Source organism: Colobus angolensis, unplaced genomic scaffold (assembly GCF_000951035.1).
Source record: "Colobus angolensis palliatus isolate OR3802 unplaced genomic scaffold, Cang.pa_1.0 Scaffold276, whole genome shotgun sequence".
NCBI classification, from domain to species: Eukaryota; Metazoa; Chordata; class Mammalia; order Primates; family Cercopithecidae; genus Colobus; species Colobus angolensis.
The window spans coordinates 1110045-1125289 of record NW_012115999.1 but is presented as its reverse complement, the minus strand read 5'-3'; the positions used below and the strand labels follow the sequence as shown (position 1 = coordinate 1125289).

At 35.7% G+C, this 15245-nt stretch overlaps 1 protein-coding gene across 1 annotated transcript in view; it reads right to left on the bottom strand.

Moving 5' to 3' along the window:
- FSD1L (fibronectin type III and SPRY domain containing 1-like) overlaps positions 1-15245 on the bottom strand; it is a 93494-nt gene that overhangs the window by 32716 nt on the left and 45533 nt on the right. Inside the window, 2 exon segments of the mRNA XM_011948250.1 lie at positions 1043-1141; positions 2829-3038. Of these exon segments, the coding sequence (XP_011803640.1) occupies positions 1043-1141; positions 2829-3038 (309 nt within the window).

Here is a 15245-nt window from a genome sequence, read left to right as displayed (position 1 = left end):
CTAATCCAAACAAATTACTTCAAGATAGACTTTATTTTAGACCTTTGTGAAGCAAACATTTTTCTGAGTTTGTCTCATCAACAAATTATAGGCCTCATATTTTGTTTTATTCTGATATGATTTTTTTTCATCTTCCAAATCCAATCAAATTTCTGGCAGGTAAACCTATTCAAATGCTATATGAACTAGAGGTCAGTGAAATGCCTTAAGTCCCAAGTGCCTACAAGAATGTGTAGAGTCTGGTTCTGGAATTAAACCCAGTCAATAATCATCTCACAACTGGGAAAGTCTCCAGCATTATAACCTTCAAATTGGTAAATACCTAAAAATATCCTCTGTATTCAAATGTGCTACCCTAGGGAGTTTTCATTAAATCCAAATTGCTCTCAGAGACTAGAAGAACCTAGGTTCCAGGCTCATAGTAAGGGATGGTACAGAACTCAGAAGTGGATTCTTATTCACACCTTTCCAAACTAGGTCTAGGGATCATGGGAAAGTCATTTAATATATTAAAACTATTTTTTCAGCTGCAATATGGATATCAATAATATCTAGCATACTGATCTCTCGATGACTTTAATTATCTAATAAAGAATTGAAAGTGTTTTGTAACCATTAATAAACTATATAAATGTTAACTGCTGCAATAAGATTCACGAAAACAGAGAGGACCTGAACTAAATAGATACTTCCCCAGTATTGATTCCCCACTAATCCATTCTATGGGAAAACTCTGGGCAAATCTCGGTGATACTTACCTATTTATATACTGAAATGTATAAATCAAGCATCCACCAGAAAATACAATACCATCATCTCAGTCTATTTTATTTGTATGAATACAATCATATAGGAAAACCCAGTGAAAACCACTACTGTAGTCCTATTTTCCCTTTCTTAAAATTCTTACTGTTGCGAAAGCTAGGCTAGGGGAAGTAGAGAAGGAATTCAACATAACATGAAGTGTTTCCTGTTACAAAGTTATGAATAACTTCAGCTGCTAAGCTTTGTTTTATGCTGTATAAAGAGTTACTGATCTCACCTTTGGTCTCTAGAGTCACTGGATCAGAATACTCTCCAGCCACAGCCTTGTTACAAGCTCGCACTCTGAAATTCATATACTTTGAATCAAATTTTAAGCCTGAAAAAATGAAAACATGGTTTTCAGACATGAACAGTAAAGGACTCTATTCCCAAAAGTATGAGTATGAGCCTTCAGACATTAAGTACCGTGTCTCTGTATTCAGGAAGAGTATGAATTTGTTAAAAGAGTGATATGTGGCCGGGTACAGTGGCTCACACCTGTAATTGCAGCACTTTGGGAGGCCAACTCCCAAACCTGAGGTCAGGAGTTTGAGACCAGCCTGACCAACATGGAGAAACCCCACCTCTACTAAAAATATAAAATTAGCCAGCGTGGCTACTCAAGAGGCTGAGGCAAGAGAATCACTTGAACCTGGGAGGCAGAGGTTGCGCTGAGCCAAGATCGTGCAATTGCACTCTATCCTGGACAACAAGAGTGAAACTCTATCTCAAAAAAAAAAAGAGTGATATGCTCAAAATAAGAGGAATCATGATTTAATTATTATTTTATTCAAAGAAACACATACAGTTTATCAACTTTTATTTTAACTCAGTGATTAAAAAGTACCCTTTCAGGCCTCATTAAAAGTAGTATTTCACTCAAAGAGAGATGGTACAATTTACAATAACATATTCAATTTAAAGTGAACATCCTAAATAATTTTTATATTTATGAAACATTGTTTTTGATGTGAAAATGAATTTAAAGAGGAAGTAAAGCAGAGATTAGTAACAAACATTTTGAAGTACAGTCTAGATTAAAATCACAGTTTAGAAATTACTAGCTATGGGACCATCAACAACTTGACTGAGCCTCAGTTTCCTAGTTGTAGAACAGAAATGATAAAGCCAACTTCACAGTTGTTGTAAAGATAAATGAGATGTAACATGCTGATTAAATGAGATGTACTATATGTAATACACTTGAGCCCATCTTCTGACAAATGGTAACGGCTCAATAATGGTGCCCCTAATATTACTACTCATGCATAATAAGCATCTGACAACTCAGGCAATATTTTGCCATTTCAAATATCCAAAGTCCACTATATATTGAGACATCCTTATAACGGCTTTCAAAAGGTCAACACGAATTTCTAATATTATACCAAGTCACAGGTCTTCTTTACTTATTAACATGAAGGTAATCTTAAAACAGTAAAAGCTACAGTATTTACATTATCAGTGAAATGGTTACTCAGAACATCTAAAAAACCAACAGCTTTTTAAGAGTCAGAAAACCAAGGTAAAAATTAAATGTTATTCTGCAATAATGTTTTCAGAATATCCCTTCATACTTATGTTACATATATTCTGTTTTACTATGTTACAAATGTCCAAAAGTAATAAAAACAAAGGTTTCCAGCCTGGCCAACATGGTGAAACCCTGTCTCTACCAAAAAATACAAAAATTAGCTAAGTGTGGTGGTGTGTGCCTATAGTCCCAGCTTCTCAGGAGGCTGAGGTGGGACAATCGCTTGAACCCAGGAGGCAGAGGTTGCAGTGAGCCAAGGTCCCACCACCGCACTCCATCCTGGGCGATAATAGAACAAGACCCTGTCTCAAAAAAAAAAAAAAAAGGGTTTCCTTGATATTTCGAAAGAAAATCACTTCCATAATGAATATCTAAAAAGTCAGTGTGACTAAAGAAACTTAAAAACTTTATCCTTTAAAGTAACTCAAAATATTTTTCAAGAATACATTTATCTTCTGAGAATGAGATTCCTGAAATGCAGACATGTTACCTGATAATGTATATTCAGTACCCTTAATATTATCAATTATCTCCCAGCATCGCTCATCCTTTACACGTGGAAGTCCGTCAAAATTAGTCTTCCTATGTTCCAGTATAAAATGGTCAATCTTATTATCTTCTTCTAGCATTCTCCAAGCTACTGTTACAGAGTTATCTGCCACCAAACACTCTACTGGATCTATCTCTGGAGCTTTGGGGACTGCAAAGAAGAAAAAAAAAAGACTCATTCATTCCTCATTTATTACAGCACTAATCAAATATTGATATATTTACATCATTCAAACTGCTTTTTCATTCTGCTTTTGAATTGCTCAAAAGTAGATCATATTAAGCAAAAAGATACCCCATATATGTAAAATAACTATTTTCAAAGTACACATACTAGAGATAAGGAATCAAGAAAGACTTGCTACTTCTGAACACATTATATTTTTAATCTGACATTTCAAATAGCTGTAGCATAAAAATTAAATCAACATTAACAAATAGAATAAATTGCTTTGAATATAATGATTAAAATAATTCAAGAGTATATTTTCACTCTTGAATGTATTTTAAAATCTTGTTTCCCAACCCTGCAAAATACTTAAGGATTTTTAAATGTTTTTCCCAAGAGTTCTACAGTTCATTAAAATAAACTGTAGTAAATGAGCCACATTTAACATGTATGAACATTAATTTCTTTTCCATGAAAGACGTATTTCATAGCTTTTTAACATTAACACATGATCCACTGACATAACAACTGTAGCACATGGTCCTCCAGTGATATGGACTTGTCTGAACTGGGTGAAACTATGCAGTCTAGCAGGTATCAGATTTAAACATTTTATTGTTAAAGAATTCAAAAGATTTATTCCTGGTATGCAAGGCTAGTTAAACATTTGAAATCAATTAATGTATTCTATTCTATCAATTGCAGAAAAATAATATAATGATATCAATAAAAAAAGAAAAATACCATTTATAAAGTAAAAAATAAAACTCTTTGTGGATGACATGACTGTCTATGTAGAAAATCCAAAGAACAGGCCAGGCGTGGTGGCTCATGCCTGTAATCCCAGCACTTTAGGAGGCCAAGGCAGGCAGATCACGAGGTCAGGAGTTCAAGATCAGCCTGACCAACATAGTGAAACTCCGTCTCTACTAAAAATACAAAAATTAGCCAGGCGTGGTGGCATGCACCAGTAATCTCAGCTACTCATGAGGCTGAGGCAGAAGAATTGCTTGAACCCAGGAGGCAGAGGTTGCAGTGAGCCAAGATCGCACCACTGTACTCCAGCCCGGGCAACAGAGCGAGACTCTGTCTCAAAACAACAACAACAACAACAAAAAAACCAAAGAATAAAATTCCTGGAACTAACAAGTGATCACAGAAGGGTTGCAGGACACAAGTGATGAATAGGTGGAACAGAAGGGAATGTGAGGGCAGTGAAATTATTCTATATGGTAATGTAATGGTAAATATAAGACACTATAAATTTATCAGAACCCACAGAACTGTTTAACACAAAGAGTAAATGCTAATATAAAATACGAACTTTAACTAATAATGTATCACTGTTGATTCATCAATTATATCAAATGTATCACACTAATGCAGAATAGTAATAACAGGGGAAACTGTATATGAAGGAGGTAGTGGGTTTATGGTAACTTTATGTACTATCATGCTCAATTCTTCACAAATATAACCCTGTTCTAAAAAACAAAGTAAAGCTGGCCCTCTGTGTCCACGGATTCAATCAGCCTTGGATCAAAAAATATTTAGAAAAGATAAAAATAACAATACAACAATAAAAAAGTTTAAAACTACAATATAACAACTACTGACAAAGTGGTTACATTGTATTAGGTATTATAAGTAGTCTAGAGATGACTTAAAGTATACGGGAGGATGTACATATATGTGGTTATATGCAAATACCCATTTTTCCCAAGGGACTTGAGCATCTGTGGATTTTGGTAATTCAACGAAGGTGCTAGAACCAGTCCCCCACACATACTGAGATGACTTTTGCTAATATTTTTTTAAAACCACAACAATAACAAAAGAATTACGTATAAAAGTTAAGATGCAAAGTAACATGAGAGCTAACAAATCCAGTAAAATAACACCAAGATGAAAAAAATTTGACTTGGAAAGGATGATCCATTTCCACTAACTAGAATCTTCCCAAAGTTAAACTCTGCATGTGTAATTGTACAATAAATACTTAGAATTGGATATAATTTATCAGTAAGACAACTGACAACCAAAAAAGCATTTATTATTTGTCATTACCATCAGTTTCCTTCATCTGTCTTGTAGGATTTCTGTCCTTATGATACGTAACATCTGTTAGTCTTTATTACTGAAACATAAGAATTGTAGACTATTCACTGCCAAGAGAAGAGACTATAGGCATTCATGAATTTAATATGCTCTACTATGCCTACATGTAAGGAAATGTAAAGGCCTATGGCCTGTAGCAATGTGAAAATTTTGCTGAGTCATAAATCTGCAACTGAAAGTCCTGAGAGGCTGGTATAAAAAAAATCACTTAATTAGTGAGTAGGACTAGTTAGCACCCTACTATCTATGTCTCAATTCAGCTGCCATTCTAGTAAGACTGCAATGGCAGGCAGATTCTTCTTTCTTGTGAATAATGGTCCCCAAAAGAATGTCAAGTAACCAAATGAAAACTGAGGTTAAAAAGGAAAAACAAACAAACTATGAAAGTGGTGACACGTGGGAAGGACAAAGAATATTTAGATAATTTAAGAGTGGTACGTCAAATTTAGGTTGACTTGGAGCTAACATGTGGGAAGTTCACTCTAGATTCTATATAGAAGTAAGAAAACAATTCATCAAATACGGCATATACATTCAGGGGAAGATGAAAGACAGGGTACTTATAACATAAAAATATTACTTAGGCAATGCAGAACTCTTTGAAAGGAAAGCAATCCACATGTTTGTCTACATATTTCCATAAAGCAACACTGACTAACTAGCAATAGTGTAGAAATTAGCTGAAGAATTTACTAAACGTTTTATCTGCATCTGAATGTAAAAGAATAAGTGGCATCAGCATTGCCAGACTTATCTTAGCTCTAGAAAGGAGAAAGGATATAAAGTCAAAATTTCAATGCACAAAAAATGGCTAACAGTAGATAATGACTTTGTAATTATCATTGATCATCATTACTTCCACTGTTAAGACTCAGGTATGTCCATAATTAATATTACTACATATAATGTACTATAGGATAGATTATAGTGGCATTTATGGAATTAAGAGATTTTTATTTCTTCATTTTATAAGTTAATTTGATTCCATCTTATAGAAAATGTTTATGCTACAAAATATTAAAAATTAGAGATTTAAATGCATCCTTCATGAATTTTTAAAACCTATTACATTTTTCTGCTGGGCACAGTGGTTCATGCCTGTAATCCCTGTACGTTAGGAGGCTGAGGCAGGAGGATCCCTTGAGCCCAGGAGTTTGAGACCAGCCAGGGCAACAAAGTGAGACCCCATCTCTACAAAAAAATCAGAAAAATTTAGTTGGGTATGGTGGTGCATGTCTGTGGTTCCAGCTACTCAAGAGGCTGAGGCAGGAGGGTTGCTTAAGCCCAAGAGGTTGAGGCTGCAGTGGTTGTGCCACTGTATTCCAGCCTGGGCGACACAGCAAGACCTTGTCTAAAAAAAAAAAAAAAAATTCTATTGCGGTTTTCCTTCTGGACAAAACTCCTCCACAAAAAGGATTCTTGGTTTTTTTTAAATTTATATCTCATTTTGCCAAAAGGGGAAATCTTAACTGTTCATGCAATCTACTTGCTGTACAATAAGCACGCTCTTGGTCTGTTAAGTCATCATTGAAAGCTCAAAAGAAGGGAAGTAAGGGTGAGAAGACTGTGTTTTAAGTCATTTTTTTAATCAAAGTAGTAGTAATATCTATGTGTATTTTCACTCTGTCAAAATTTAGAAGTGATGGGAAACCTAGATACAGAAAATGAAGATATATACACTGGATTTTAGGGGGAACAGTTAAAGCCTCAACTGCTGTAAGTCAACATGTAAATTCTCCAAGTGTGAGTAAAAAGGTGAACTTGAGATAAACACGAAGTTAAAAATACAATTTCAAAGGCAACAATCAAACAGTTTTCTTCATAAGTTAAATAGAAAACTAAAAAAGAATAATGGTAGTAAAAATAACCATCATTTATTGAGTGCTTTCCACTTTAATCCTTACCATTACAATACCATAAACTTTATATTATCATTATCTTTATTAGGGGCTCAAAGATGTCAAAGTAACTTGCCCAAGATTGCACTGCTAGACAATTAAAGAAGAAACAGGATTTAAATATAAGCAGTTTGACTTAGAGACAACAGCCTTTACTATTCTTAAAGAAAGGCCCTCTAAGCTAAGGCCATATATATTAGTATATAAAAAAATATAAAATCAAAGAGCAGTAACATGCAGAAAGATATCCGAATAATAATGAAAAGAAAATAACATACATGAAAGTTAAACTATCTGGCCAGGTGGAAACGAGTGATCTATAAAACCAACACAAAGGGATGAATGATAGGACTCTTACTGACCTGGAAACCTAAAGGAACCTAAAGGCAGAATCTCTGAAACGTTCTGAATTTGCCTTACCGATAATTTGATAACCTAGAAAGTAGAGTCTGTGTTTGGTAAACTAACTTTTTTGGACCTAAGTATGACCAATAAGAAGAACACAGATATAAACATGGAAATGATGGCTGGGTGCAGTGGTTCACACCTATAATCCCAGCACTTTGGGAGACCACAGCTAGAGGATGGCTTGAGGCCAGGAGTTTGAGACCAGCCTGAGCAACACAGTGAGACCTCTATCACTACGAAAAGAAAAAAAATTAAAACTTAGCTGGGTGTGGTGGCATGCACCTGTAGTCCTAGCAACTCAGGAGGTTGATGCAGAAAGACTGCTTGAGCCAGGAGTTGGCGGCTACAGTGAACTATGATGATGCCAATGCACTTCAGCCTGGGTGACAGAGAAATACCCTGTCTCAAACAATAAAAAACTGTAAATGATGGGAACTTTAGAAATAAGCAACAATGTCACCTTAAAGAATTCATGAAAGCCAGAGCAGGAGATTGGGTAAAATCTGAAAAAAAAACTTCAAAAATTTCAAATAGAAAAAGAAGAGGACTCATATACTACCATAGACTGTTATAACTACCATATAACTACCATACTCTGGAGGGATTCTACCATAGCAAAAAAAAAAAAAAAAAAAAACCTCTAGCATAAAACAATTTTATTGTGTTGCATGGCTGAGCTTTTATAAATAAGACAGTGCTTCTCACCTTGAATGTGTGTAAAAATAACCCTAAGTTACCTCAAGTCCAACACTAAGACTCTTGAATCAGAATCTGCAGTTGATTTGCATGCACTTTAAAGTCTGAGAAGCACTGGACAATATCTTCTGATGAATGGATTCCCTTTACAACACTGGCTTCAAGCTGTTGTCAAGCTTCTTACTGAATTATTTTAGTGATGGGAAAAGTTACTATTTCCTAAAATTGCTCTTGTCATAGTCAATTGTGGCTATTAGAAAAGCCTTTCTGATATTACTAAGCTGAGTTTTCTCCATAAAACTCCATTTGGAAATGAAAGGGAAACAAACTATCTCAAATGCTTGAGATTATAATCCCTTGGCCACATTTTTGTCTAAATATTAATTGAAATTGTACTTACTTAAGGAGTACAGCAGGATGTCTGAGAGTCCAACTCAAAGGAGACCCAGTCACAGGAGTGTCCCCACACATTTGTGAGTTTTACCTCCAGGAGCTTACCAGGTTCCCACCATGAATAACTAACGGAGAAAAATCCCCTTATGCTTCCACAGCAGGGGGAGGAGAAAAGGAAGTATTTTGAAATACATCAGAGCTTCTGTTCCCTTAAGAGAAACTATTTAATCATAGTCTAATATGTTGAGGTTTTATCAGAGCCTAAGTGATCTGGGGAAAGGGAAATATCCAACTCCAATCAGCTACTCCACGTGGACAAAGGGAAATACCCAAACCAACCCCAGGCCACTCCAACCATCCTGTTCCACCAAAATATCCAGGAGTGAGGAGTGGGGAAAACTGAGAAGTCCCTTGTGAAGTTCACAGTTCAGAGGCACAGGCTCACCAAAAGACTGAGACCTAATTATAGTGCTACAGAATGCTTCCCCATATTAATAAAGGCCTGTTTACATCAGCTTCTTTAACCCAATACATGTCGAGTTATCAAGAAAAAATTATAAGACTCAGATATGGCACAGATGCTGGAATTATCAGACCAATAATTAAAGACAGTTATAATATTCTCAGGGCTCTCATGGAGAGAGCAGACAGCATAAAATGGAGAAAGGAGACAGCATGAAAGAACAGATGGGCAATATAAGTGGAGAGTTAGAAATTGTAAGAAACATACACAAAGAAAAAAACACTGTACCATAAATTAAGAATAATTTAATGGACTTAATAGCTGACTGGAAAGAATCTTTTGAGTTTGAGGATCTCTCAATAGAAACCTGCAAGATGAAACAGCAAAGACAAAAAAGATTGGAAGAAAGCCTACAGAATATGATATCCAAAATTTACTGTGGAAGTACAAAAGGAGTAAATACGTATAATGGAAATTACAGAAGAAGACAGAAAGGAACAGAAGATATATTTGAAACAATAATGACTGAGAAATTCCCAAATTAATGTCAGACACCAAACTACAGATCTAGGATGCTCAGGGAACATCAACGAAAATAAATGCTCCCTGCCATACACAAACAAAAACCATATCTAGGCATATATTCAAACCACAGAAAATCAAAGACAAGGAAAACACTTGAAAGACACCAGGTGGGGGCGGAGGAGGGGACCTTACCTATAGAGGAGCAATTCTGTATACCTTGAAATTATCCTTCTGTAGTGAAGGAGAAATAAAAACTCTCTCAGACAAACAATAATTGAGGAAATCTGCTGCCAATAGACATGCTATGTAAGAAATGTTTTTAAAAAGTCCTTTAAAGAGAGAGAAACAAAGAGCACTGGAGAAGGATTAGTGAAGGTAAAATAAAAACTTATTTTTCTTATTCTTGACTGATCTAACCAGTAACAATTGAAAACAATAAGAGCAACTATTTATTTGAATGTGTGTGGTATATATATGTGCTTATTTACACTGTTGGGTAAGTGAAATAAATGACAGCAATGATACAAGTGATGGGAGAGAGGCAGAAAATCACTAAGTACATAGTTGAACTCAACAACTCTATCAATCAACTGCATATAATTGATATCTACAGACTACTTCATCCAACAATGGCAGAATACACATTCTTCTCAAGCTCCTATGGAACATTTGCCAAGATAAAGACTACATTCTGGGCCATAAAACACATATTAACAAACTCAAAAGCATACAAATCATGCAATGATTAAATTAGAAATCACTTAACAGAAAAAGATATATAGCTGGAAAGTCCCAAAATACTTTGAGATTAAACAACCCACTTCTAGCCAGGCGCGGTGGCTCATGCCTGTAATCTTTGCACTTTGGGGCGGGGGCGGATCACCTGAGATGAGGAGTTCAAGACCAGCCTAGCCAACATGGCGAAACCCCACCTCTACTAAAAATATAAAAATTAGCAGGGCGTGCTATAGTCCCAGCTACTCCGGAGACTGAGGCAGAAGAACTGTCTGAACCTGGCAGGCAGAGGTTGTAGTGAGCCGAGATCACACCACTGCACTAGCCTGGGCAACAGAGCAAGACTCTGTCTCAAAAAAAAAAAAAAAAACCCAACCAAACAAACAAACAAAACCAAAAAAAAACTACACTTCTAAACAACACATACTCAAATAATAAATCTCAAGAGAAATTTTTAAATATTTTGAACCAAATGAAAATGAAAACACAACTTACCAAAATTTGTTGAATACAATGAAAATAGTGTTTAGAGGGGAATTATAACACTGCATGCACATATGGTCATGAGCCATAAGCCACATAACAACATTTTGGTCAATGACAGACCACATATACAAGAGTGGTCCCATAAAATTACAATCCATATTTTGATTGTATTTTTTTCTAAGTTTAGATACGTTTAGATACACAAATCATTATCATTGTGTTATAACTGCTTACACTGTACATGCTGTACAGGTTTGTAGCCTAGGAGCAATCTGCTATATAACATAGCCTAGACGTGTAGTAGACTATACCATCTTGGTTTGGGTAAGTACACTCTATGATATTTGCACAATGACAAAATTGCCAAACATCACATTTCTTAGAATGTATCCCCAAGACTGACAAATGATTATATTAGAAAAGAAGATCTAAAACCAATAATTTAAGCTTCCACCTTGGTAAACTAAAAATAATAATAATAATAATAAAGCCAAAGCAAGCAGAAAAGAAATAATGAAAATTAGAACAAAAATCAGGTTGGGTGTGGTAGTCACACCTGTAGTCCCAGTGCTTTAGAAGCCTCAGGTGGGAAGATCACTTGAGGCCAGGGGTTTAAGACCAGCCTAGGCAACACAGTAAGACCCCCTCTCTACAAAAAAAAAATTTAATTAGCTGGGCATGGTAGCATATGCCTGTAGTCCTAACTATTCAGGAGGCTATGGCAGGAAGATCCCTTGAGCCCAGGAGTTCAAGGCTGCAGCGAGATATGATTACGTTATTGCATTCCAGCCTGGGCAACAGAGCAAGACTCTATCTCTAAAAACAAACAAAAAAACAAGAACAGAAATCAATCAAACTGAAAAGAGGGAAATCAAAGGAAAAAAAGTCATGAAAGCAAAACCTGGTTCTTTGAAAGATCAATGGAATCAATAAACCTCTAGTCAGACTAAGAAAAGAAAGGACATAAATAACTAGTATCAAAAATGAAAGAGGGGGCATCACCACAGATCCCATGGACATTAAAAAGCTAATCAAGGAATTCTATGAACAACTCTATGTCCACAAATGTGATAACCTAAATGAAAGGAACAATTCTATGAAAGACACAATCTGCCAAAACCCACAGAAGGAAAACAGACAATCTGAATAGATTGAATTGATATTAGTAACTTTCCAAAACAGAAAGCACCAGGCATAAAAGTGTTCACTGGTGAATTCTACCATACTTCTCAGGACAAAAGTATACTAACTCTCTACAATCTCTTGAGGAAGAGAAAAATAGACAGAATACTTCCTAACTCATTCTATGAGGCCAGCATTACCCTAATACCAAAACTGACAAAGCTATTACTGCAAAAGAAAACTACAAACTAGTATGTCTCATAAATTAGATGTGAAAAATCCTCAACAAAATCTTAGCAAATCAAATCCAACAATTAACAAAAGGAATTGCACCCTTGACCAACTGGTGTTTATTACAAGTATGCAGGCTGGTTCAACATTTGAAAAATCAATGTAACCCATCACAGCAATAGGCTTAAAAAGAAAAATCTCACAATCATATAAATAGATGCCAAAAAATGCATTTCACAAATTCCACACACTCATTCGATATAAAACCTCTCAGTGAAATAGGAACAGAAGTGAACTTCCTCAACTCAACTTGTTAAGAAATAGCTACAAAAAAACTTACAGCTAACACCATACTTAATGGGGAGAAACTCAAAATTTTTCCACTAAGTTCAGAAACAAGGCAAGGATCCCCCTCTTTCCACTGCTTCCAACATAGTACTGGAAGTCCTAGGTAATGCAGTATGACAATACAAGGTATTCAGACTGGGAAGAAATAAAACTGTCTTTAACAAATGACATGATCGTCTAGGTAGAAAATCCAAAAGAACCAACAAAAAACTCCTGAAACTAATAAGTGATTACAGCAAGGCTGCAGGATACAAGGTTAATATACAAAATTCCACCACTTTCCTGTACACCAGAAATGAACCAGTGGAATCTGAAATTAAAACACAGTACCATTTACATCAGCACCCCTAACATGAAATCTTTTGATATAAATCTAACAAAATATGTTCCATGTTTATATGAAGAAAACTACAAAATTATATCAAAAGAAATCAAAGAACTAAATTAGAGATATTCCATGTTTATGGATAGAAATACTCAATGTTCTTAAGATGTCACTTATTCCCAACTTGATCTACAGATTGAATGCAATCCCAATCATAATCCCAGGAAGCTATTTTATGGATATCAATAAGATGGCTCTAAAGTTTATATGGAAAGGCAAAGGATCCAGATAAAGGCAACACAATACTGAAAAAGAAGATCAAAGTTAGAAGACTGAAACTAGTCAATTCTCAGACATACTATGGGAGGCGGAGCTTGCAGTGAGCGGAGATCGCACCACTGCACTCCAGCCTGGGTGACAGAGCGAGACTCCATCTCAAAAAAAAAAAAAAAAAGCTACAGTCACCAAGACGTGGTGTGGGTGAAAGAAGAGACAAATAGATCAAAAGAACCAAAGGCATGCTTCATGAAAGAATAAGATAGACTAAACATTATTACTAAAATTAAAAATCTTGCTCTGTAAAAGACATCATTCAAGGCGAAAAAAAGCCAGACGGTGAGACATTATCTGCAAAAGAAACAACTGATAAGGACTACAAAGAACTCCTTTTTTTTTTTTTCATGCTCTGTCGCCCAGGCTGGAATGCAGTGGCGCGATCTCCGCTCACTACAAGCTCGCCTCCCGGGTTCACGCCATTCTTCTGCCTCAGCCTCCCGAGTAGCTGGGACTGCAGGCACCTGCCACCATGCCCGGCTAATTTTTTGTATTTTTAGTAGAGACGGGGTTTCACCGTGTTAGCCAGGATGGTCTCGATCTCCTGACCTTGTGATCCACCTGCCTCTGCCTCCCAAAGTGCTGAGATTACAGGCATGAGCCACCCGCCCAGCCCAAAGAACTCTTAATATTCAACAATAAGAAAAGAAACAACCCAATGTAAAAAAAATAGGCCAAAGACCTTACAGACATCTCAACAAAGAAGACATACAAACAGTAAGTATATAAAAAGATCCTTCACATAATATGTCATTAGGGAAACTGAAATTTAAAAAAACAATAAAATACCACAATACCACCAATTGGTAAAAATGTGGAGCAACAGAATTCTATTCATTGCTTGTGGGAATGCAAAATCGTACAGACACTTAGGAAGACAGTTTGGTAGTTTTCTATAAAATTAAACAAACTTTTACCATACTATTCAGTAACTGGCATTTATCCAAAGGAGTTGAAAACTTATGTCTACACAAAAATGTGCATACAGATGGTTATAGTAGCCTTATTCATAACTGCTCAAACTTGGAAGTAACCAACACGTGCTTCAGTGTATGAATGAATAAACCAATAAACCATGGTGCATCCAGACAATGGACTATTATTCCATACTAAAAAGAAATTAACTATCAGGTCATCAATATACATGGAGGAAACTTAAATGCATATTACTAAGTGAAAGAAAGCAATGTGAAAAGGCTGTTTACTATATGATTCCAACTATGTAAGATTCTGGAAAAGGCAAAACTATGGAGAGAGTAAATAGATCAGTGGTTGCCATGGATTGGGGGTAAGGAACGATGAAAATGTGGGGCACAGAAGATTTTTTGAGCAGTGAAAATACTCTGTATGATAATAAAATGGTGGATACATGTCAGTATACATCTGCCCAAACCCATAAAATGTACAATACCAGGAGGGAACCCCCAATGTAAACTATAGACTTTTGGGTGATAATGATGTGTCAGTTTAGGTTCATCAATTGTAATAAATACACCACTCTGGTGGGAGACGTTGATAGTGAAGAAGGCTATGCATGTGTGAAGGTATATGAGAAATCTCCATACCTTTCATTCAACTTTACTGTAAACTTAAAACTGCTCTAAAACTAAAGTTTATTTTTAAAAAGCTGCAAATATAAGAAAATATGTGTATTTTTACAATCTTGCAATAGCGAAAGTCTTTCTAAGTAAGACCTTTATAAAATCTAAGAGTTACAAAAAAAAGTGTGATGTATTTGACTGCACTAAAATTAAAAATTGTGCTAGGAAAAAAAAAATCACCATAAATTCAACAGGCAAATGATCAAAGTGAGCAAGGATATACACCACATAGGACAAAGGTTGACTTCCTTAATGTATTAAAAGGTCCTATCCCACATTTCATTAATAAAAAGACTAACAATCTCATGAAAATTTGACAAAATTCATAAATAGGGAGCTCATTTTTAAAGTAGCTTATGAAAATATGACAAAGGCACAAACTCATTCATACTTAAAGAAATGAAAATTAGGCCGGGAGCGGTGGCTCAAGCCTGTAATCCCAGCACTTTGGGAGGCCGAGACGGGCAGATCACGAGGTCAGGAGATGGAGACCATCCTGGCTAACAC